Source organism: Heteronotia binoei, chromosome 8 (genome assembly GCF_032191835.1).
Source record: "Heteronotia binoei isolate CCM8104 ecotype False Entrance Well chromosome 8, APGP_CSIRO_Hbin_v1, whole genome shotgun sequence".
Taxonomy (NCBI): domain Eukaryota; kingdom Metazoa; phylum Chordata; class Lepidosauria; order Squamata; family Gekkonidae; genus Heteronotia; species Heteronotia binoei.
The window spans coordinates 105,069,314-105,095,156 of NC_083230.1; the positions used below are offsets into that span (position 1 = coordinate 105,069,314).

Consider the following 25,843-nt stretch of genomic DNA (forward strand, 5'->3'; position numbering starts at 1 on the left):
AAGGGGGTGTCTGCCGTGTAAGATTTAGGAAGAAACATTTAAATTTAAACCGAGGACAGCCAATTGGCCTCGCTGACAGAAAGGCAGTTAACACAGTCGTTGGCGTGGCAATCTGCTCCCCGTTTATAGAATTACTGCAATTGAATATCAAGGATGAAAAAAAATATATAATCTTGTGTTTCTGAATGACATTCATCTCGCCAAAAGCATAAATGGGAATATGTTTCTGCAGAATATATAAACAGTGGCAAGCCAAAGCCAGGCAGGGCCGGCTCTAGACTGTCTGGCACCCTAGGCAAAGCTAACTTCTGCCCCCCCCCCCACACTGATAATGTCACCAAGTCACATGAGGGGGTGGCCACTTTGGTGCCTCCAGATTGCTGGAGTCCTTAGCAATTGCCTAGTTTGCCTAGTGGCAGGACCAGCCCTGAAGCCAGGGCTTTTTTGTAGCAGGAACTCCTTTGCATATTAGGCCACACCGCCATGATGTAGCCAATCCTCCAAGAGCTTACAGGGCTCTTTGTACAGGGCCTACTGTAAGCTCCAGGAGGACTGGCTACATCAGGAGTGTGGGGCCTAATATGCAAAGGAGTTCCTGGTACAAAAAAAAAAGCCCTGAGCCAGGGTATGGTCATCTTCTGACCATGCCTTACAAAATTAAGGTGTTATTACTCACAGCCTCTGGCATAATAATGAAATGGGGGCGGGGGATGACTTGTGGTTTCTTGCTGGAGGCAGAAATCCTTGTCAGGAAAATGACAGGCTACGCCCCTGTGGTGGGGGCTGGGGAGCACAAAACACACCACAGCAAAACTTGTCACACATGTCTAACAGCACACGCCTCATCGCTCATCAGTGCTTAAGCGAGCTTTCAGCCTTTCTTCCCAGACAAGCGCACACTGCGGGAACAGAAGCTGGGTGGCAGCAGCAATTCTTTCGGCCACAGCTGGAATTTAACAACAGGGAAGCAGGTGCTCACACCAAGCTTTTCATCCAAACACAACCAAACTGTTTTTGAGTCAAGAAATCAAACAGCAGGATTTCATTTGGTAAAAATTTACATGGCGCTGTCTGCTTCCGATCTGGAAGTTAGCGGCAAAAAACAAAAAAGAGAAGCTTCTTCATAAATGCAGTATACGTCGGTTCATGCGAGACCTGCTCTTTGTTAAATGAGGCTCCCCCTGAAAACCTCTTTGGGTGGTGGTGGGGGGAAGAAGTGGTGACGGTGGCAAGGGTACCTTTGAATGTACCCGTGTCCTCTTCCTCTGAGAGACGCTGAAGCCAGAGGCCTTGCTGAAGCTCACTCTGCCAAGGGTAATACTCTCCCTCTACAGCAGGGGGAGTCACACACCGACAAATAGCATTGATACAGAAATAAGAAGGAAATGAAGAGAAAGAGAAGGACAGATAATCAGAAAGAACCCAGAGGTGGTACGGAGTAGGGCAAACCCAAAAATGGCTCAGAGATGCTGTTTCATCCATCATAAATCAGTCAGATAGATTTTACCTTCATGTATGAAACCGCAGATACCATAAAGGTACCCATATTGTGAACACACCTCTCCTACTGTGCCTTGTGTATGTACCACAAGAATCCACAGTCAAGTGGGATTCTCCCAGCAGGACAAATGTATGTGCAGCTTACCTGTGTCATAGGTGACATAGGTAATCCGCACACCCAAACATAATCTATGGTACAAAGACTATCAGTTGGGGAGACAGAAAGGCCATTCTGAGCCTGTTCTACAGGAAGGGCGAGCTAAAAATAGAATAATATAAATAAATAAATAAAGTTTGTCCCAGACCCCAAACTCAAAGGGAACATAAAAACAATTCAAATCAAATCTCACTCTTTTATTGCTGCCTTATTTTGTTGCCATGTGTCATATTTTTTTAAAATTGTTATTAATGATCCTGAATCTTATGAATCCAAATCTGTGGCCACTTGGCTTCTTTCCTGACATATACAGCAGAAAAATATATAAATCCAATAAACCCTCTATATCAATAAATGATTTCTTTTCCTAGGAGGATTAGGGTTTTGTAATCAAGTATTTTAATTTTCTTTTCTTCCTTAGATTAATGTTGGTCTTTTTTTGTTAAAAGGCTGATATTGTTGTAACAAATATGTAAAAGATATACTTATAGATCTGTTTATATTTGTAAGTTGGAAAATTTTAATAAAAATTATAAATTAAACAAAAATGCTATTACTGTTTGGGGCCTCAAAGAAGGCTGGGTTACAAGTGATTTCCTTACCAAGAAGCAATTACCTAGGAAATCTATCACAAGTGGTGAGGCCTTCCATACTAAGATCATCATGAGGTAACTTTTTCCTATCCCAGGCAAACAGACACATGAAAAAGGAGTTCTGGGAACGTCACATCTGTAAATCTACCCTAAACAAAACCCCAGCAGATTACCTTCAAGTGGCAGTTTGACAATTTCCATGTAGAAAAATGTTAGGGAGCTCAACAGCAAGTCCCTTCTCCTTTCACGCAGCGCGATAATAATAGCCTCGGCTAATCCAAGCCTTTCTCACTAAAGCTCTTGATCGCCATTGGCTAACTGCTCAAAGGCTTTACTGAAAAGGCAAATCTTGCAAAAGAGAACGGCGATCGCTGGCAGCTGAGGTCCGTTTTGAACATGGAACTGCTTTGTTTGGAGGAGACGCTCCCCAAAGATACTTGAATCAAATCTGGTGAAGCTGCCAAGCGCAATTAAGAAAACAGAACAGCAGGGAAGAAGAAGAAGAGTAGGACTGATTTTGCACTACGCTTGTTCCGGGTGGAAAGCCCTTTTGCTCCCGGGGCTTCTCTCCGTTTTTGCACACGTTGCCCCAGAGCTGTGAGTTGGCGTGCCGCTATTCTGCAACAAGCGAGATCCTCTGACGAGTGGTTTCTGCTTGCTGTGGAATAGCAGTGCGCCAATTCGCAGCTCCGGGGCAACTTGTGTGAAAATGGAGAGAAGCCCCGGGAGCAAAAGGGCTCTCCACCCTGGAACAAACATTGTGCAAAATCAGTATAGGTTTTTATACCCCACTTTATCTATCTTAAAAAGTGGCTTACAACCACCTTTCCCTTACTCTCCCCATAACAGTCACCTTGTGAGGCTGAGAGAACTGTAACTGGCCCAAGGTCAAAAAGCTGGCTTCATGTGGATAAATGGGGAATCAAACCCGGTTCTCCTGATTACAGCCCTTGACTCTTAACCACTACACCACGCTGGCTCTCATAGGGAAGCTGCACTAGATCCCCCTCCTTCCCCACATGAACAACCGTTGCAGAAAAAGTAATATAAATGCTGTGTAGCAGCCTCAAAGCTACAAAACATTCTGCATGTCTGCGGTTCCTAAACTTTTAAATAATTGAAATTCATCTTTTGTTAGGAAAGCTCCTGCCTGCTCCAACATGCAACTGATACCCCCTTAGGCAATTCAGGCGGCACTGTCCCCTCTGGCTGGCAGCACTAATCTCTCTCTCTTCATAACAATTGTGTGACTCACGGAGGATTTCCAAACTGCCCTAGATGGTAACCTCCAGTTCAGGCATGTGGCTATATTATTGTTAATACCGTGGAAATTAATGCCACACCCAAAAGCAGCTGTAAGGAGCTCAGGAAGGAAAGAATGAACTACCACTGAGGAACTGAGTACTGCAAAACTAGCATTTGGGTTCCTTCAGGTGAGAAGGCAAAGGTTATGCTCAACTCCACCCCCCCCCCAATCTAATACCTGATTGGTCCTCAGCCCAGAACTCTGATTGGCTGGGACCTCCAAACTTTCCCAGGCCGAGTAAACACCAGAGGTTCCACAAGCCACAGGCAGCATGCCAGTAATTTTGTCCATCAGGAGCAGTTTTGGCCTTGGTTTGAAGCTCGGCTCCATCCTACTGCTGCTCAACTACCTCCTCAGACTTAGAGCCAAGCTTCCAGAAAAACCCTGACCTGATTTGGTAATGAATCCCATTAGCTCTACTCAGCTCCCGGATCTCTTGTTGACTGGGGCTGGGCTCTCAAAATGACAACTCTGTCTTAAGCATGAGTGCTCGCACTTTTTTGTAGACCCAGCAGTAAAAGTGCACTGTGTTACACACAACAGGCAGCAAGAGGGGAAAAAAGATGGGTTAGACCAAAAATAGTCTGAGGAACTGTCCAATTGCTGCTTTCTTTGGACTTCCCAACAATCCACATACAGAGTTCCAGGGCTTTCTTTTTTTGGTAAAAACAAAAGCCCAGCTGGAACTTATTTGCATATTAGGCCACACCCCCTGAAGCCAAGCCAGCTGGAACTGTGTTTGTGTGTTGCTACTCAAAAAAAGCCCTGCAAGCTCATCAACCTTAAGGATTTCTAAATAAAACAAAACAAAGAGAGAGAAGAGCGACCAGTCTGCACAGATCCATCCTCAGAGGAAAAAGAAGACCTACTAACCTTCGCTTGAGACTTCTTCCTCCTCCTCTTCCTCCTCCTCTCCTTCCTCTTCCTCCTCCTCTCCTTCCTCTTCCTCCTCCACATCATGGTTTTTCTCAGTCTCCAGCTCCTCTTCACTCTTCCCCTTCAGCATGGCATGTATCCGCACTGCCTCTTTCCATGGCACGCCGCCCAAGTCAGAGGTTGGTTGCTGCGGTCGACCTTCCTCCTCCTCCTCCTCGTCTTCCTCCATCTCAGATTCTGAGCTACTGCACAAGAAACAGACAAGGGAACACATGATTTCCTTGCAAAAGGACTGCGTTGCAGCTTACGGCCTTTTTGAAACCCGCATGGCCAAAGAGCGCCGCTTTTCCTTTTTCACAACTTGTGCAGGATTTTGGAAGGAAAAGAACTGAGGTCACTGAATGAGGAAAAGGAGACAACTGCAGATGAGGCACTCTCTTTACACAAGAACTTCTCATGTTACTTCTTACATTAAGTTAAAAAAAAAAAGAGGTAAAGGTAGTCCCCTGTTCAAGCACCAAGTCATTACCGACCCAAGGGGTGACGTCACATCATGACTTTTTCATGGCAGACACAGGGTGGTTTGCCATTGCCTTCCCCAGTCAGCTACACTAAGTTACTACTACTACATTAAGTTACTACACACTAATTACTAACAGATTCATACATTAAAAAGCAGGAACTCCCAGGTGAAGGCACTGGACAATGGTTATATGAGATCCAATAATGTAATAAAAATACACCGTGTAGTTACACAAAATCTGCATTACTTTTAAACAAAGATGTGTGCTGTAATCGAAAAGTTCTTGAATCCCTGTAAAAACCATGGCCTGTATCTTATTTGTTGAGTCTTTCCTTCAGCTGAAGAGCAACTTCAGTTTGAAGAAGGGTCCAAACTTGCTGAGGAGAATGGGAAGCCAATGTAAAGTTTTCAAGAAACTGAACTGTTCTTTGTTGCACTCATTGACAGCTTGGGGTATAAATTCCGCCCTCACAGACTCATCATATAGTCACTATTTCCAGGAGTGATCCTCTAAAACAGGGGTCTATCAAAATACCCCCTGGGCAACACAGTGCCCACCAGCACATTTTCTGGCACCCATCTAGTGTTGTTTTTTTTTAAAATGGGTGGGCACTTGTCCAGCAAGACTTCTGAGTGGCTACCGGAGATCTGATTGACTTGGTAGATTAAAGTTATGTTTCCATGACAGCTGCCATCACAGGGCTGCTTTTATTCTCTCTTACTCCTCTTTCACAGTGTATTTTTTTTAATTGCCCTTCTTCTCCCCACCACTTAGGTTTCCTCTGTGTGTGTGTGTTGCTATGCTTTTTTGCGGCAGCCATTTTGTAGTCACGATTACCACCCTCTGTCAGGATTCTAAAGGTGGCCCAGGCTCAAAACAGTTGGGGTCTCCTCCTCAAAAGGCAGCATCCTTCACTGCCCCTGGAGGCTACCCGTGAAATCCTAAAGAGAATAAGACCCTTTGAAGTCCAATGAAGTCAACAAGATTAGGAAGATGTAACTCTGTTTAGGATTGCATTGTAAATTACCATGTATCCACCTTCATTTCTCATTACCTTGTATCTTGGGAGTCGCCTTGTTCCTCTGGATTTATTGAGAAAATCCACCAGATACCAGTGTAATCTTCATCAATCATTTTTAAAATAGTTGACAAAGATTTCAATGAGACTGGCGGCAACAAATGCTCATTAGATTTTGTCTGTTGTCTTTGCTTGATCAGTTTCCCAGCATGAACTTTTTATTCTTGGTTTTTAAGTAAGTGTTTCTGTTGGATTCTAGCCGTCTTGCCAATGTAACTGTGAGCCATCTATCTTCAACAGAGATTTGGGACCAGATTTTTCATAATATTTTTTTAAACAAGGCCATTAAGTGAAATTATGAGCAAGCTTCACAAACCCACCATCCACAGGGGAATTTTATCTAGACAAGAGAAAGATAATTGTAATTTCCTCAACTTCGAAGAATGTGTTTTTTCCAAACATTTGTGTTAAAGAGTTTTTCGAAGTCTGCTTTTTATTTTAGTTCCTCACTTGACAGATAGCTAGCCCTCAAAAAAGAGGAATGTTGGCTTTGCTTGGTTGGAAGAGAAATCAGTTTTATGTTTATGGTTTTTAAAAATAGCATCTTGAGCATGCCCATTTGAACCACCACCCCTCCGGTCAGAGTACAGAACTCTGTCTCAAACTGCATACTAAACGGAGTTCTACTAGTAACTCTTCTGTGTTTTGTTTCTAAGCTATTTTGTTTACTTATTTAGCTGTTTATACCCTTACTTATACAGTGCTGTTCTTCCCTCTATAATTTTGCCCTCAGAACAACCATTCTGTGATGTAGGTCAGGCTGAGAGTGTGACTGGTCCAACTGTCACCCAGCAAACTTCTATGGCAGAACAGGGATTCAAAACTGGGGTCTCCCAGATCCTGGTCTGACACTCCAACCACTACACAACACAACCTAAAAAAGACTAAAGTAGATTGTGTCCAAGGAGGAGATGTGAGCAGAGAAGATATTGTATTTAATCTCTCTCCCATTTTCAGTTCGTTTTCACCTGATAGCCATGTTCCCCTCAAACTGATTTTTCATTAGGGGCAGGGATAGATATTGACTTTTCTTTATTTAAAGTACTGATCTCCTGTATTACCACAAAGCCTGCTGGGTGACCTTGGGCCAGTCACAGCCAGAACTCTCTCAGCACCTATCTCACAAGGTGCCCGCTGGGAGGAGAGGAAGAGAAGGCGATTGTAAGATGTTTTGAGATTCTTTAAGGTAAAGAAAAGCAGGGTATAAAAGCCTACTCTTCTTCTCCATAAAATTTTTTGAAGCAGTTTACAATTAGAGATGTGAACCACTAGAATAAATTGTGGGGGGGAGAGTGGCTTCACTTTTACACTTTCAATTACGAGATAACAAGAAAACAATAACAAGAAAAACATTACACATTATCAGAAAATAGCAGCCCAACAAAACAGCAATCATCATCTAAAGCAGGGGTCACCAAACTGCAGCTCGGGAGTCACATGTTGCTCTTTCAGACACATAATGCGGCTCTCAAAGCCCTCACTGCCCCGTCAGCTGGCTTGAAGAAGGCATTTAAATGTTGCTTTCTTTTCACCTCTTCTTCCCTCCTCCCTCCCCCATCTTCCTTCCTTCCTTCCTTCCTTCCTTCCTTCCTTCCTTCCTTCCTTCCTTCCTTCCTTCCTTCCTTCCTTCCTTCCTTCCTTCCTTCCTTCCTTCCTTCCTCCTTGCTTAATGTAAGAGCCAGTTTGGTGTAGTGGTTAAGTGTGCAGACTCTTATCAGGGAGAACCAGGTTTGATTCCCCACTCCTCCACTTGCACCTGCTGGCATGGCCTTGGGTCAGCCATAGCTCTGGCAGAGCTTGTCCTTGAAAGGGCAGCTGCTGTGAGAGTCCTCTCAGCCCCACCCACCTCACAGGGTGTCTGTTGTGGGGGAGGAAGGTAAAGGAGATTGTGAGCCGCTCTGAGACTCCTGAGTGGAGGGCGGAATATAAATCCAATGTCTTCTTCTTCTTCTTCATTTACTTTAGATTTATATGCCGCCCACTCCTCAAGCAGACTCTGGGCAACTAACAATTCCTTCCTTCCTTCCTTCCTTCCTTCCTTCCTTCCTTCCTTCCTTCCTTCCTTCCTTCCTTCCTTCCTTCCCTCAAACACCTGACATTTATTCCACATGGCTCTTACATTAAGCAAGTCTGGCCACCCCTGATCTAGAGCCTCTCAAATGGTCTGAAATCAGTAAGAACGGAACAGCTAAAATTTCAACTACTGGCGGGGAGGAGGTTCTAAAAGGCTTGAAAAACTAAATGTATCTTTGCCTCACTTCTAAAAGAATACTGCTTTAGGTTATCTGCCTTTCCCTGCATTGTTTGGGGGAAGAAGCAGTTGACTCTGAGAGTGACTTTGAGCTGGGAAAAGATTTGGAGAAATGGTTATCGATCTGGATTTGGAGAAATGGTTATCGATCTGGATTTGGAGAAATGGTTATCGATCAGCTAGCTCTGGGTTGGGAAATTCCTGGATATTTGGGGGACAGATCCTGGTAAGGGTGGGGTTTGGGGAAGGGAAGGACCTCAGTGGGGCATAATGACATACCCCTCCAAAGTCCACCCTCCAAAGCAGCCACTGTCTCCAGGGGAACTGATTTCAGGAGACCAGGTGTTATTCTGGCAGATCTCTCGCCAAAACCTAAAGGCTGGCAAGTTCTATTAGCCTCTAAGGCATAGGCTGCTCCTGTTTGCACAGGGGGTTATTTAACTTTTAAAAAGAGGAAAGAACCATGGAATTCCCCTGTGTAGTTTGAACCTTATTAAGAGTCCTAAATTTCAGTGTCATGAATGTCCATCTCTGAAGAGAAAACTTTAGATTAGTTTCTTTATATCAGCCAGTTCATGACTTTATCCACCTTCTCTTCATTGCGTGTGGCTGAATACTGAACCAGGGGACTATGCAAACAGTGAAAGTTTCACCTCTCAATGACTCCTATGGCTTAAATAGGCATCAAGTTGAAAGGCTGTTTTCTGGCACAGATGCAACAAGAGCAGGGAGAAGATTTAGGCCTTCCCCACAGAGTTTGAACACGCCCCTTTACTTTTGTCTGTATAAATTAATGGCTGGGAAAAAGACCCGCGCTCAGGGGATCCCCTATGCGGGGTGTGTGTGTGTGTGTGAGAATGAAATGATCCTATTTCTTCTCATTATATGCCTTCATTTGACTGGGGGTGGGGGAAGAGATAGACAGGACAATTCTATTTCTTTCCTCTTTGCAAGATAAAAGACAAGCATGAAAGTTGGGATTTTTAGTTTCCTTCGCTATGGATTTAGTGTCGGTTCTAGGAAACACAGGGGCAGTCCAAACCCAGTTACAGTGAGCGGTTAGGAAGCTGAATGAAGCAAAGTAACCTGCTGGGTAGATCCTCTTCCGTTCCTTTGTCCAGCACGCTGCTGAGGTTGTGCTCTGCCAGCGTCTCCTCAGGCACTTCTTCTAGCTCTTCTTCCCGCTGGACCGAGAGCCGATAATTCTCCAGCTCAATCCGCTCTGGCGTGCCCCGCACCCGCTTGGCAAGACTGGGTTCTTCCAGGCCATTGACATTGGGAGCTGAAAAAAGAGAATTAACAGAGGGGGAGAAATTTACCAGCGTTGATCCAGTGTGAAACTTTGAAAGCAAACGCTGAAGTGGGAGTAACAGATCAGCACTCCAAATACGTTTCAGAGCACAGCATTAAATTCAATTCTACTCAGAAGGAGCATGTGACTGTATTTTGATAGGGATGCCAGACCTTGGTGGGGGCAGGGGTCTCCTGCTGCCAACCCCCAACTCAATGCCACCGGCTGGCATGGGGAAATTGCCTCCCCCCAAAATGGAGGAATGCCAGAAATTAATCTGGGGTGTCTACGTGACCTGGAAGTGAAACAGGCATGTCGTGGATGTCAGGAGGCAATGCTCTGTTTTTTGGGCAAAACTCTATGGTAGAAGCAAATTCTGCCATAGAGTTTTGCCCAAAAAAACAGAGTGTCCCCCTCTCCACATGCCTACATCACTTCTCAGTCACGTTAAGTATACTGCATTTATTTCTGGGATTCCTCTCCATGCAGAGAAAGTCTTGAATAAAAATGTACGTTTATAGTAATTATTATTCTTATTAACATTAGAATCAAGTATGTGTGCACAAAGATTAGGATCTCTATATGTGTACACTTGCATCACTTAGCAAGTTTGAACTTTAGATACCTTGATGAAGATAAGTCTTTATTGAAACTGGACTATTTACCGGTCACCTGTATCTTATTTATGATCTTCCTATTTTTCTTCTTATTTGTATATAATTTATTTGGATGCATGTGATTTTGTATATGAACATATGAAGCTGCCTTATACTGAATCAGACCCTCGGCCCATCAAAGTCAATATTGTCTACTCAGATTGGCAGCGGCTCTCCAGGGTCTCAAGCTGAGGTTTTCCACACCTATTTACCTGAACCCTTTTTAGTTGGAGATGCTGGGGATTGAACCTGGAACCTTCTGCTTGCTAAGCAGATGCTCTGCCACTTAGCCACCGTCCCTCCCCTGATTTTGTATTTGCTTGAGTACTTTATTTCATTAACATATGTGATTTTTGTCACTGAAAGTACCTGTTTCACCTTATGTGCTGATTGTAAATAATTACACACAAATGAGATTGTATTTGTTTATTTCTGAATAATTATTTACAGGAATTATTCAGAATTCAACCTTATAGCTATATTGGAGAGCCAGTTTGGCATAGTGGTTAAGTGTGCGGACTCTTATCTGGGAGAACTGGGTTTGATTCCCCACTCCTCCACTTGCACCTGCTGGAATGGCCTTGGGTCAGCCATAGCTCTGGCAGAGGTTGTCCTTGAAAGGGCAGCTGCTGTGAGAGTCCTCTCACCCACCTCACAGGGTGTCTGTTGTGGGGGAGGAAGATAAAGGAGATTGTGAGCTGCTCTGAGACTCTTGAGATTCGGAGTGGAGAGCAGGATATAAATCCAATATCATCATCATCATCATCATCATCATCATCATCATCATCATCATCATCATCATCATCATCTTATATTGCACAGTATTTTTATTGCTCATTGTTTAGACATTGACACTGTGGACCTTTATCGTGGTTCGCCCACCTGTAGGCTGGTTCATAGCCCTATCCCCCTGGGTTCTGCAATCACAATCATAAAAACAGATCAGAAGCCCCATTCCACCACAGTACCAAATGAAACTGAATATGGTTACTGTGAATATGGACAGAATGGGCTGGCTAACACTCTGAACAAACTACTCTATTACAGCCAGTCAACAACATCCTAGTTATACTTTGGACAGTGCCAGCAGAAGTAATAAAAATAACAGCTGAATCTGATAAAGAAAGAGCGATGTCATACAATCAACTGCTTAAGGAGAGCCAGTTTGGTGTAGTGGTTAAGTGTGCGGACTCTTATCTGGGAGAACCGGGTTTGATTCCCCACTCCTCCACTTGCACTTGCTGAGATGGCCTTGGGTCAGCCATAGCTCTCATAGTGGTTGTCCTTGAAAGGGCAGCTGCTGTGAGAGCCCTCTCCAGCCCCACCCACCTCACAGGGTGTCTGTTGTGGGGGAGGAAAGTAAAGGAGATTGTGAGCCGCTCTGAGACTCTTCGGAGTGGAGGGCGGGATAGAAATCCAATATCTTCTTCTTCTTCTTAAGATCCAAGGAAACAAAATTGAATTAAAATCTGCGGAAGAGTTAAATAATAAATATGATTGGTTTCAGATGCAACAAATTAAAAGCTTGATGGAAAATGATATTAAAATGGATGGAATTAGACGCGAGCAAACAGAACTGGAAAGGGTCCTGCTTGGAGATAATGAAAAATTAATATCGAAAGTATATAAATTACTATTGAAATGGTTTACAGAAGAAGAAGTTGTAAAATCTCAAATGGTAAAATGGGCAATTAATGTAAATAGAGAAATACAAATGGATGCATGGGGGCACCTTTGGAAGAACTCGATGAAGATCTCAACTTGTCAGAGTATTAAGGAGAATTGTTTTAAGATGATGTATAGGTGGTATATGACTCCGAAAAAGCTGGCTAGGATGAGCAAAAAGATGTCGGATAGATGTTGGAAATGTAAAAAACATGAAGGCTCTTTCTTTCATATGTGGTGGACTTGTGAAAAAGCGAAGGAGTATTGGAACATGATACAACAAGAAATCTCCAAAATTTTGGGTTATGATTTCAAGAAAATCGCAGAGACTTTTCTGCTTGGATTACAATTAGAAAAATTTCCAAAGGAAGACAGGACTTTAATTTGGTACTTGCTCTCAGCTGCGAGGACATTGTATGCGCAGCCTTGGAAACAAGGAAAAATACCAGAGAAATGGGATTGGATTGTGAAAGTTTTATCGTGGAGTGAAATGGACAAATTAACTAAAACCTTAAAAGACTATGACTTAGACTTATTCAAAAAGGAGTGGAAGAAATTCAAAGGATATATGGAGAAAGAGTGGAACATAAAAAGATATTGGACAATTTTTTAGTATTAAATAAAAGTATTTTTTTTTGATAGATTAGTGGTACCTTTAGAATTGAATTTAAATTTATAACTTCGGGGAAGTCAATATTGGAGGGAGGGGGGGTGAAATATCATATGGTTTAGTGTAAGAAAAAGATAATTAAATATTGTAACCATGTGTTATTAATAAATTGTTAAAACACAACAACATCCTAGTTATACACAGCATCAGTCCTTTTATGCTACATTTCTCACACTGCCCTAATATTATCTTTATGATCCACTTAACATGAAATATGGCTTGTTCAGAAAGAACTCCACGAAAGTCTTGATGTGACCACATAATTTGGTGTAGTGGTTAAGTGCGTGGACTCTTATCTGGGAGAACCGGGTTTGATTCCCCACTCCTCCACTTGCAGCTGCTGGAATGGCCTTGGGTCAGCCATAGCTCTGGCAGAGGTTGTCCTTGATAGGGCAGCTGCTGTGAGAGCCTTCTCAGACCTACCTACCTCACAGCGTGCCTGTTGTGGGGGAAGAAGATTAAGGAGATTGCAAGCCACTCTGAGATTCAGAGTGAATGGCGGGGTATAAATCTATGGTCTTCTTCTTTTACCTTATTAGGCCTATATCCCCTGCAGGGCTATGCTTCATCTTTCCCTGAACATTCAGGCTTGATTTTATTTTTTTTAAAATAAAGAAACTTCCAGCTGCTTTTATTTAGAAAGGCATAAGGGGGAAAGTGCAAGCAGAATTTCACTCAGTGATCAGTAAAGCTGTTTCAGCCTTCCACAGTTCTGGCCAACTAACATGGGGCAATGGGATGAGCATAACACATTGAGGCACTTAGTGCATTTACTCAAATAATTTAATAGAACAGTTTTTTTCAACAAGAACTATTCACATATTTAAATAATCTTGTGTATCCCTAGACCATGTTCCCCTGCTGTCAGACTTTGGGGGAAGGGGAATGACACAGACAGGGCCTTTTTGGTGGCAGCACCAGGATTACTGGAATTGTACTTCCTCAAATATGTTTTGTTCCATATTCGCTTTTACAAAATGGATCATGACACTCTGCTTTATTTCACACTACCAGCAGATCCCAGGGAAGCCATGAATAGGTGCCTGGAGGAAGTTTTGGAAAAAATGAGGGCTAGCAGGCTGAAATTTAATCCCAACAAATAGAGGTGCTACTAGTGAGGGAAAGATCCCCCAGGAACAGGATATCTGATCTGACCCAGGAAACGGGATATCTCCTGTTCTGGAAGGAATTGCTCTCCCCCTAAAGGAGCAGGTCTGCAGCTTGAGGGTGCTGCTGGATCCAGGTCTCCTGTTGAATAAACAGGTGGCAGTGGTGGCCAGGGGTACCTTTCACCAGCTGTGGCTGGTGAGCCACCCATGGTTCTTCCTGTGCAGAAAAGATCTTGCCACTGTGGTGTGTGCCAGAGTAACATCTAAATTATATTATTCCAATGTGCTGTATGTGGGGCTACCCTGAAGACCGTCCAGAAGCTACAGTTGGTACAGAACATTGTGGTCGGAATGTCAACTGGGGTGGGTCATAGGGACTGTTATCACTTCATCTTGTTCCTTGTTCCATCTAGGCTTCCAATTTACTTTCAGGCTCAATTTGATATGCTATTATTAACTCGTTATATTCTGGTCCACAGCACTTGACTATGACTACTTTATTCCTTGTTCCTGTCTAGCCAGGGATTAGGTTTTTTAAATGGTAGCCATCTGAATTTTTTAAATTATTGAATTTTAATTAGTAAATTGGCTGTTTGATTTTATGCTTAGTTAGTTGTTTTAGAAATATGCAGGCCTCGGATTCAGCAGGAGTTCACGGGAGCACAGCTCCTGAACCTTCCTGAGGGTTCCCCCTTCTCCTTCCCACTTTGCCCATTGAATAGTAGGTACAGCAGCATAGCAATCCCTGGATGAGCTCCACCACATATTTTTCTACAAAACAACCCCTGGAAATATATAGTTTGTTTTCTTCGATGTGACCTGCCATGAACCCATTTGGAGAGGGCGGGATAGAAATGTGAGTGAATGAATTTGTGAATGACCTTAATAGCCCTGTAGAGTGTGGGACCAAAATGCCTAAGGAATACCTTCTTCCATATGAACCCACCCATCCCCTTGAGTAATCCTCAGAGGCCTTGCTTCTGTTGCCCCCACCCCCTTGCCCCATGTGAAGCTGGATGGGTACTAAGGGGACTTGGTCATGGCACCAAGCCTCCACAACTCTCTTCCCAGGGAGATTTCATCTGTTTCTCTCTACCAGTGTCTTTTGCCGGCTGGTAAAGACTTTTCTGTTTCATTGGGCATACCCTCAATAACAGTTATGGACCTCCTTTCTGGTTCCAGTGTTAACTATTTATGTGGTTTTATTGAAATAATTTTATAATATTACATTTATTTTAATTGTTCAAATGTTTTAATGCTTTTTATGTTCGCTGCACCCAAGGACCCTGAATGGGTAGAAAGGTGGCATTAAAATGTCTTAAAGAAATAGCTGATGTTTCTGCTGCGTCTGGCAGATTTTTACAGGTTTTACAAATTTTCACGTTCCCTATCTGCAACATGATTTTTGTTGTTTCCTTCTGGGTTTTTTATGTCATGTTTTATTGTAAGATGCTCTAGAGGTCTCAGAACTGATGAGAAAGTAAAGTAATTTCACATTAGACTACTTGCATTTGGATTTTGTTATTTCACATTAATTTGCTTTTCTCCAAGGAGTTCAGACAAGGTGACATCATTTCCCCTGCCATCATCCTATCCTTACGACAACCTTGTGAAGCAGCTAAAGGTCACCCAATGAGTCTCATGGAAAACAGCGATTTGAACCTGGGTCTCCCCTAGGGTTGCCAATCTCCAGGTGGGGCCTAGAGCTCTAACAGAATTTCAACTGATCTCCAGGCTACATAGATCAGCTCTCCACGAGAAAATGGCTGCTTCTGAGAGTGTCACTATACCCTTCTGAGGTTCCTCTGCAAACCCCAGCCCCACCTAGGCTCCACCCCCAAATCTCCAGGAATTTCCCATCCCAAAGCTAGCAACCCTAGAAGATGATGATGATATTGGATTTATATCCCACCCTCAGAGTGACTCACAATCTCCTTTACCTTCCTCCCCCACAACAGACACCCTGTGAGGTGGGTGCGGCTGGAGAGGGCTCTTACAGCAGCTGCCCTTTCAAGGACAAGCTCTGCCAAAGCTAGGCTGACCCAAGGCCATTCCAGCAGGTGCAAGTGGAGGAGTGGGGAATCAAACCCGGTTCTCCCAGATAAGAGTCCGTGCACTTAACCACTACACTTAAATGGCTACAATGCACCGTCTCTGTATATTTATGATTCCCAGACCCTCAAGATACACTTATGCCTCTGTGCACACTAAAATTTCTCAGTGCAAGTTCATTATTATTATTTTATTATTATTACTTCAGATTTATATCCCACCCTCTCTGCAAGCGGACTCAGCAGATTCAAGTCCTCCAATTATTATTAGATCCCCTCACCCTGGATGCCCACAGAGCACAAGTCTCATTACACCCTCAGAGAGCTTTTGTTTCAATTTTCCATTTTATCACCAACAATAAGGAGAATGGCATTTTAAAAACAATATTAACTGGTTACTGGCTTAATAATTTCAGCTTATTTCTGCCTCGTTTGGGGTTTTTATGTACCGTTATCACATTACTGCTTTTTTTGTACACCACCCCGAGGAACTGAATTAGAGCATGAAATCTAAAAAATAATTGCAGGACAGACTCAGCCCAAAGCTGATTTTGTCATCTGCAGAACAAGCACCGGAGGACCTGGCCTGGAATGACACTCTCAGTCCTGGGCTGACAGCAAAAGCAAAATGACTTTGGATGATGGAAGACCCACTGAAAGGATACATATCAGCAAGAGCCTTCCCTCTCCTAAGGATCCACCTACTTCTTTTTTTTTAAAGACTATAGTGTAAACCAGGGGTGGCCATTCTGGCAACTGTGGTTCAGGAGCCACATGTGGCTCTTTCACACATATTGTGTGGCTTGAAGTTCCCTCTGCCCCATTGGCCAGCTTGGAGAAGGCATTTCTCTCTTTAACTCACTTTTTCAAGCCAAGCCAGCCAATGGCTTGGAGAATGCATTTAAAGTTAAAGTTGCTTTCTTTCCATCCCTCCCTTCCTCCCCCAATTATTTCCCTTCCTTCCATCTGATGTTTATTCTATATGGCTCTTATGCTAAGAGTGTAAGCGGAGTTCAAATTCCTAACAGCATCCAGGTTTAAAGAGGCCTCTCTTGGGTTTTTTTTATTGCTCTGTCTCATTCTATGTTTCTAACAATAAAACACTCCAAGCTTGATTAGAAGGTGCAGGAAAGCCCTGTAGGTGTGAGGCATGATTAAGAAGCAATTTTGTTAACAGCTGTGGTCTCAGCCTGGGCCCTAAGAACATAACAATAACGATCCAACTGCAATTAAGTCCTTTTGTTTCCAGCAGGAATAAAAGCAGCCGTGTTAAAAGGATGTGCATTTACTGGAAGGTTTTTTGCACCATTTTAAATAATGCTGGGAATTAGCCCTGCTTTAAAGATCTGTCGTATTAAATTAACCTCCATTACTGTAATAGACATTTATGGCAGATTATCCAGGCTTCAGAATTACACTTGTTTTAGAATTCAAGCAGAGATTCCAAAAATATATATTGTGGTTAGAAAAAAAATAAGATAGGCTCCTCATCAAAGGCTCCTTAGTAAGCTCAAGAGTCATGGAGTAAAAGGGCAGGTCCTCTTGTGGATCAAAAACTGGCTAATTAATAGGAAGCAGAGAGTGAGCATAAATGGGCAGTCTTCGCAGTGGAGGACGGTAAGCAGTGGAGTGCTGCAGGGCTCAGTACTGGGTCCCATGCTCTTTAACTTGTTCATAAATGATTTGGAGTTGAGAGTAAGCAGTGAAGTGGCCAAGTTTGCAGATGACACTAAATTGTTCAGGGTGGTGAGAACCAGAGAGGATTGTGAGGAACTCCAAAGGGATCTGTTGAGGCTGGGCAAGTGGGCGTCAACGTGGCAGATGAGGTTCAATGTGGCCAAGTGCAAAGTAATGCACATTGGGGCCAAGAATCCCAGCTACAAATACAAGTTGATGGGGTGTGAACTGGCAGAGTCTGACCAAGAGAGAGATCTTGGGGTCATGGAAGATAACTCACTGAAAATCTCAAGACAGTGTGCGACTGCAATAAAAAAGGCCAACGCCATGCTGGGAATTATTAGGAAGGGAATTGAAAACAAATCAGCCAGTATCATAATGCCCCTGTATAAATCGATGGTGCCATCTCATTTGGAATACTGTGTGCAATTCTGGTCACCGCATCTCAAAAAGGATATTATAGCATTGGAAAAAGTGCAGAAAAGGGCAACTAGAATGATTACAGGTTTGGAACACTTTCCCTATGAAGAAAGGTTAAAACGCTTGGGGCTCTTTAGCTTGGAGAAACGTCGACTGTGGGGTGACATGATAGAGGTTTACAAGATTATGCATGGGATGGAGAAGGTAGAGAAAGAAGTACTTTTCTCCCTTTCTCACAATTCAAGAACTCGTGGGCATTCAATGAAATTGCTGAGCAGTCGGGTTAGAACGGATAAAGGGAGGTACTTCTTCACCCAAAGGGTGATTAACATGTGGAATTCACTGCCACAGGAGGTGGTGGCGGCTACAAGCATAGCCAGCTTCAAGAGGGGGTTAGATAAAAATATGGAGCAGAGGTCCATCCGTGGCTATTAGCCACAGTGTGTGTGTGTGTGTGTGTGTGTGTGTGTATATATATATATATATATATATATATATATATATATATATATATATATATATATATATATATATATATATATATATATATATATATATATATATATATATATATATATATATATAAATAAAAATTTTGGCCACTGTGTGATACAGAGTGTTGGACTGGATGGGCAATTGGCCTGATCCAACATGGCTTCTCTTATGTTCTTAGTGTGATACAGAGTGTTGGACTGGATGGGCTATTGGCCTGAACCAACATGGCTTCTCTTATGTTCTTATGAGTTAGGGACTGCCACAAAACTAGCTATTTGGGTAAGGTTCACTTCCCCCTTTCCCCATCTTTCAGTTTTATTCCTTGTGTGTTTTTTTCTTTCATTGTTTTCCTCCCTGCTCTGCTGTGTTCAGAGATGGGGAATATGGTAGGCATATGGAAGGGAAAGCGTGTTTGATAGTGCTGCCTAACATATATTTAGAAGCAACAAGAACCTTTAAACTTTTTTTAAAAATCAGGCTCGGGGAAGGGACCCAGGCTCATTGGACATGCATACACTTTGCATTTCTAAGTGTCCCAACATCTCTGTTTAGAAGCATCAATGGAAGCAGGGTGGGGAAAGACCTCTTGCTTAAGATTTAGGAGAACTGCTGCCAATGAAAGTAACTACCAGACAAAACAAACCAGTGGTCTAAATTCAGGATAAGGCATTTCTTGTGTGTGTGTTAAATGCTGTCAAGTCATTTCAGTCCTATGGCCATCCTATGAATTAAGGACCTCCAAAAATGTCATATCAACAGCCTTGCTCCAGTTGAAAACTGAGGGCTGTAGCTTCCTTGATTGAGCCAGTCCATCTCATTTTGGGTCTTCCTCTTTTCCTGCTGCCTTCAGCTTGTCTTCTCCAGTGACTCCTGTCTTCTCATAACGTGACCAAAGTACGGCAGCCTCAATTTAGTCATTTCAGGCTTCATTTGCTCTGGAACCTACTGATTTGGGGGTTTTGTAATGATCCATGGTATCTGTGAGACTCTCTTCCAACACCATATTTCAAAAGACTCAATTTCTTCCTGCCTGCCTTCTTCATTGTCCAACTTTCACACCCATGCATCATAATGGAGAATACTATGGCATGAATTTTCTCAGTAGCCAATGAGAGACACATCCTTATACTTAACAGTCTTCTCCAGCTCCTACATGGCTGCCTTCCCCATTCTCAATCTCTTCTGATTTCTTGGTTGCAGTCTCCCTTTTGGTTGATGACGAAGCCAAAGAATAGAAAATTTTGCATAATTTCTATTTCTTACATGCTTGTATTTCACACATATGAAAACAGTCAGCGTGGTGTGATGATTAACAGCAGCAGACTCTAATCTGGGGGACCAGGTTTGATTCCCCCCTCCTCCTCCACATGAAGCCTGCTGGGTGATCTTGGGCCAGTCCCAGTTTCCTCAGAACTCTCTCAGCCCCACCTCCCTCACAAAGTGCCTGTTGTGGGGAGACAAAGAGAAAAGCAATTGTAAGCTGCTCTGAGACTCCTTGAAATAGAGAAAGAAAAAGGGTAAAGGTAGTCCCCTGTGCAAACACCAGTCGTTTCCGATGTCACATGACGTTTTCACAGCAGACTTTTTATGGGGTGGTTTGCCATTGCCTTCCCCACTCATCTACACTTTACCCCCAGCAAGCTGGGTACTCATTTTACTGACTTTGGAAGGATGGAAGGCTGAGTCAACCTTGAGTTGGCTACCTGAACCCAGCTTCCGCCAGGATTGAACTCAGGTTGTGAGCAGAGCTTGGACTGTAGTATTGCAGCTTACCACTCTGTGCCACAGGGCTCCTAAAGTAGAAAGAAGCAGGATATAAAAACCAATTCTTCTTCTACCCACAACTACTAAAGACTAACTTTTGTGACTTTGGGCAACTCCCTCTCAGCTTCAGTTGCCATAAAACGGGTACAACACTGATCTTCTTAAAGGACTGTTGTGAGAGCACACAACAAAAGACTTCAAAGCGCTTAGAAAAGTATATGAAAAAGTATTTGTGGTTATAACTCCAAGGAACTTCTAAGTTCATTTCGGTTCTTATTATAAAAACCAAACATGAAGTGCCATGCCAGAACTCCACGTGATTCTTCCAAGAGTTCTAGCATCCTGCCTCAGCAACTAGTTTACAGAGGAAGAGGCTAAAAGGGGTGATCGAAAAAATTTAGTGGTAAGAAGTAAACATCCTTAAATAGGAAAGTGTTCTGGTCCTTAACAGTTTTGAAAAACCCTTGGACCGCAAGCAGCACACAGATGACCCCAAACTTGCTGTTTTCCCCGAAGAGGACAGACAGCTTAGCTGTTACATGAAAGCTGACCAGTTTGAGGGAGGGGGTGTTAATTATTTCAGTACTCTGGAGAGCCAACTTCTTGGTAAAAAGAATGTCAGAGCAGAGATTACAGCACTGCATTTGTCATGCTTTTGGACTCTTTCCCTTGTGCGTGATATTTCCAAAATAATCTCCTTTTCTGCCATTTGTTTGTTACTTGAAGATACTGTGGTGGCTCTTGGATCGACACCTCTGCTGTCCGACTCCATTACAAGCTTTGTGGAACAAGTTAGGGATCCATGCCTGGATGGCAGCGTCCTGTGAAATTGTCTCTAACGTGTGGGTAGGAAAGTTAGCTGGCAGCAAGGTTTGCGGACCAGTCCTGGCTGGAAACTTTGTGTGATATTAATAGACATTTATACAGCCCTCTGTGGTTTTGAAGGCCAAGGTCTCCAGAAATGGGCAACTAGTTCTTTCAGTCCAAGGGTGCTTCCCACTTGTTTTTACGACAGCGGCCTATGCAGCACAAGCCAGTTTGGTGTAGTGGTTAAGTGTGCGGACTCTTATCTGGGAGAACCGGGTTTGATTCCCCACTCCTCCACTTGCACCTGCTGGAATGGCCTTGGGTCAGCCATAGCTGTGGCAGAGGTTGTCCTTGAAAGGGCAGCTGCTGTGAGAGCCCTCTCCAGCCCCACCCACCTCACAGGGTGTTTGTTGTGGGGGAGGAAGCTAAAGGAGATTGTGAGCCGCTCTGAGACTCTTCGGAGTGGAGGGCGGGATATAAATCCAGTATCTTCATCTACCTCATAGGATGTCTGTTGTGGGGGAGGGGAAGGTAAAGGAGATTGTGAGCCACTCTGAGACTCTTTGGAATGGAGGGTGGGATATAAATCCAATATCTTCATCTTCTTATTTTGGAAATAATTACAGATGGGTAGTCATGTTTGTCTGTAGTAGAAGAGCAGCTGTTCCTCGGCTATTGTCTCTGCGATCCATTCAAACAAACCTGTAGATTACACTGGTGCTACTTACTCCTGTACTGCATATAGTGGAGCAAGTCAACAACTCAGAAAACAGTGGCTTGCTTTAGGCAGAGGAGAGATGTGGAACCAAAGACTGTCCGGTTCATAGCTTAGTCACTAATATGCAGGGCTCATTTTGTAGCAGGAGCTCGTTTGCATATTAGGCCACACACCCCTGATATAGCCAATCCTCCAAGAGCTTAAAGTAGGCCTTGTAATAAGAGTCCTGTAAGCTCTTGGTGGATTGACTACATCAAGGGTGTGTGGCCTAATACGCAAAAGAGCTCCTGCTACAAAATACGCCCTGCATACATGAATTTTGAGTATCTGGTGTGATGTTACAGCACAGAATACCCCAAGCAGTAGCCATTTAGGCAAGCATATTGGACAGTAAAACAAATCTCCCAAGAAACTAGCTCCTGATTTATAAAGCTAACTGTCTTTTGTAACTCTCCCTCACAAGGATTGCCGCAAAACTAGCCACAAAACAGCAAGATGAGGCACGGAAGAATTCTTCAACAGGATTGCACAGATCTTATCTTGGGAGAGGCAAATGAGCAAGAAGTTATCTCTGACTGAATTATGAGTGCTTACCAAAAATCTTTGAAAGTTTTGTCCCATAACTTCCCAAAATTTGACAAAATGCTAAAAAAAACCCAAATCCAACTGGAAATTCTGAGGCTTGTGTAGTTCTGCAAATTGCACCTTCATACATTGGTTCCTTTTGTAGAATTCGGGCTCAGAGAAGTGCTAAAGCCCCGCCCATCAATATCACTATCAATTCTTATCCATGCACACTTTCGAGTTGCCTTTCATTTGAAGTCCATTTTGCTTTGTTTGACATGAAAGCTAAGACTTCAGGGTGTTAAATTCTGTGCAAAAGAGCTTATTTTGCCATTTGCATGGTAAGTGTGTGGAATGCATGCAGCCTGATTCGAAATTAAGAGAATTCATGGGAAAGTGTATGAGAAAATTCTGGTGGGGGTGGGGACAACTTCAGGTTCCTTTTACCCCTTGGAGAATCATTGCTGGCTGCAATCACAAGCCAATGACTCCTCAAATCTCTCAAAACACACCTCTCTTAGCGGCTTAGAATTTATCAACATCCATCCATGATGAGCCAAGTGTCAACGGGGGGGAAGCAGCATTCCTAAGAGTTCAAAGTAGAAAGGGCAAATTGCCTTGCCAGTTACGGAGCTATTTATGTCAAGGCTGGAAAAAAAACAAGACCATAACTATGCCAGGAGGGGTTGTAGCTCAGCAGTAAGGCACATGCCTTGCATAAACCAAGTCCCAGATTTTATCTCAGGTAGCAGGGGCTGGGAAAATCTCTACTCAAGACCTTGAAGATGTCAGAATGATAATATGGAGGAGGAGGAGAGTTGGCTTTTATACCATGCTTTTCACTACCCAAAGGAGTCTCTCAGAGCAGCTTATGATCACCTTCCTTTCCTATCCCTGCAACCAGGGCTGGCGTGTACGAGTAGGCCAGGTCGGCGGCTGCCTAGGCCACTCTTGGGAAGGTGAGAGCGGCAGGGCAGTGCAGGCCACGGTGGCTCATGTGCTCCTTGGGGAAGGCAGGCTCTGTAGAGTGCATTGTGCATGCACCACCCAGTCACTTTCGCCTTCCCCGGGTCTGTGCTTCCGAAGCACAAACCCAGGGAAGGTGAGAGTGGCTAGGCAACATAGGCTGCAGTGGCATGTGCACTCCTCGGAGCCTGTCTTCTCCAAGGGAAGGCAGGCTCCGTGGAGTGCATGCACCTCTAAGCAGGGGTGGTGTGTGGTGCACTTAGAGGCGTTTGGAGCCTCCCTTGCTGTGCCGCCCTCACCACCATGGGGGTGGGGGCGAGGGCCTAGGGTGCCAGAAACCCTGGCACCGGGCTTGCCTGCAAGACATCTTGTGAGGCAGGTGAGGCCAAGACAGTTCTGAGAGAACTGTCACTGACCCAAGGTCCTTCAGCAGGTGCATGTGGAGGAGTGGACAATCAACCCCATTCTCCAGATAAGAGTCCACAGATCAATGGTCTGGTTCCATATAAAGCTGTAACAAATGTTCTCAGTCAAATGTTCTCTTTGCTAAAAAAGGCAAATGCAATTTTGGGCTGTATCAACAGAAGTATAGTGTCCAAATCATGTGCTGTGATGGTATCACTTTACTCTGCTCTGGTAAGACCTCACCTGGAGTATTGTGTTAAATTTTGGGCACCACATTTTAAGAAGGGTATAGACAAGTTGGAACGGGTCCAGAGGAGGCCGACGAAGATGGTGAGGGGTCTGGAGACCAAGTCCTATGAGGAAAGGCTGAAGGAGCTGGGGATGTTTAGCCTGGAGAGGAGGCAGCTGAGAGGTGATATGTTCACCATCTTCAAGTACTTGAAGGGCTGTCATATAGAGGATGGTGTGGAATTGTTTTCTGTGGCCCCAGAAGGTAGGACCAGAACCAATGGGTTGAAATTAAATCAGAAGAGTTTCCGGCTCAACATTAGGAAGAACCTCCTGACTGTTAGAGCGATTCCTCAGTGGAACAGGCTTCCTCGGGAGGTGGTGGGATCTCCTCCCTTGGAGGTTTTTAAACAGAAGCTAGGTGGCCATCTGACAGCGATGAATATCCTGTGAATATGGGGTAGGTATTTGTGGGTTTCCTGCATTGTGCAGGGGGTTGGGCTAGATCACCCTGGAGATCCCTCCCAACTCTGTGATTCTATGATCTCCACACCACACCAGCCTGATCACTGGTTTCAACAGGCATCAAACTTCACTTCATAGCTCTGGGAAACTGCCAAACAAAACTATCACCAGCTGTATTTACATCAGAAGTGTTAATGGAAGCTTCCAGTCCTCTTAACTAACTAGAATAATTAGGGCAAATATTTTAAAAGCTGAAAGAAGTGAAGAACACCTTGTACTTTTGAGCAGCCCTGTAAAATGTCCATTAGCACAACTCCACTCTTATAGGGTGGGCAGAATGCAGTAGAGGTTCTTGAACTTTCCCAAAAATCAACAAAGCTGTATTTGAAAGTTTTACCATCTTGCGATAGGAGAAATGAATCAAAGCCCTACTAAGTGGGCATGGAGGGAGAAGTGATGAGGTACTGCATGAAGGAATGTTAGGGCACACTCAGATGGGAAGGCACAGAATAATTCAGGAAGAGGACTGGCGAAAGTATGAGATATGTGACATATTCACAAGAGGCAACAAACGTATAAGTAGGTCCATCAACTCCAGGGAAATTCTTGGAGACCTGGGGAGGCGGGGTTTGAGGAGAGGAGGGATATAATGGTGTATAATGATGAATCCAATGGTGACTGGAATGATATATGAACATATGAAGCTGCCTTATACTGAATCAGAGCCTTGGTCCATCAAAGTCAGTATTGTTGGACCCATGTTGGACCACTTCAGTCGTCTTTCTCGGGAAGATGTGGACAGGATCTTGGCTGCAGTGAAGCCTACCAATTGGCCGTTGGACCCCTGTCCATCCTGGCTTCCTAAAGCAGGTGGCAAGGGTATCCAAGGTCCTTTAACTGACATTGTTAACTTGTCTCTGAAAACAGGGACTTTTCCAGCTAAACTTAAAGAGGTTCGTCCGCTTTTTAAAAAGCCATCTGGACCCGATGGTCCTGGCCAATTACCCGCCAGTGTTAAATCTACCGTTCCTGGATAAGGTAATTGAGAAAGCGGTGGCAGAGCAGTTCCAAGTTTTTCTGGAGGATACCTCGACCCTTGATCCCTTCCAGTCTGGCTTTCATCCTGGCCATGGGACGAAGACTGCTTTGGTTGCCCTCACTGATGACCTTAGAAGGCGTCTGGATAAAGGCGGGTCAGCGCTGCTATTACTGTTACACCTTTCGGCAGCGTTTGACACGGTCAATTATGATCTAATGACCCACTGCCTTTCCGATATAGGAGTTCAGGGGAAAGCCTTACAGTGGTTTTCCTCTTTTCTCCGTGATCGGGGACAAAGGGTGGCAATTGGCAAGCAGATCTCCCTGTGGCACTCACTCAAATGTGGTGTGCCGCAGGGAGCTATTCTCTCGCCAGTGATGTTTAACATCTATATGTGCCCCCTTGCCCAGATTTCCCGAGCTTTTGGGCTGGGTTGTCACCAGTATGCAGATGACACCCAGCTCTATCTGCTGATGGACTGCCATGCAGATGCCGCCCCAGAACTTCTGACCAGGGCGTTAGAAACTGTGGCTGGATGGTTGCAGTTAAGCCGGCTGAAACTTAATCC

General features: G+C 43.9%; 1 protein-coding gene across 2 annotated transcripts in view; it reads right to left on the reverse strand.

The window, feature by feature from the left end:
* Nucleotides 1-25,843, reverse strand: part of MICAL3 (microtubule associated monooxygenase, calponin and LIM domain containing 3) — a 172,517-nt gene that overhangs the window by 69,262 nt on the left and 77,412 nt on the right. Inside the window, exons 25-27 of one of the 2 annotated variants that reach the window (XM_060245796.1) lie at nt 9,372-9,567; nt 4,430-4,677; nt 1,239-1,328 (exon numbers count right to left, since the gene is read on the reverse strand). In XM_060245796.1, the coding sequence (XP_060101779.1) occupies nt 1,239-1,328; nt 4,430-4,677; nt 9,372-9,567 (534 nt within the window). The remainder of the gene's footprint in view (nt 1-1,238; nt 1,329-4,429; nt 4,678-9,371; nt 9,568-25,843) is intronic. The other variant, XM_060245797.1, reaches the window with a different exon arrangement.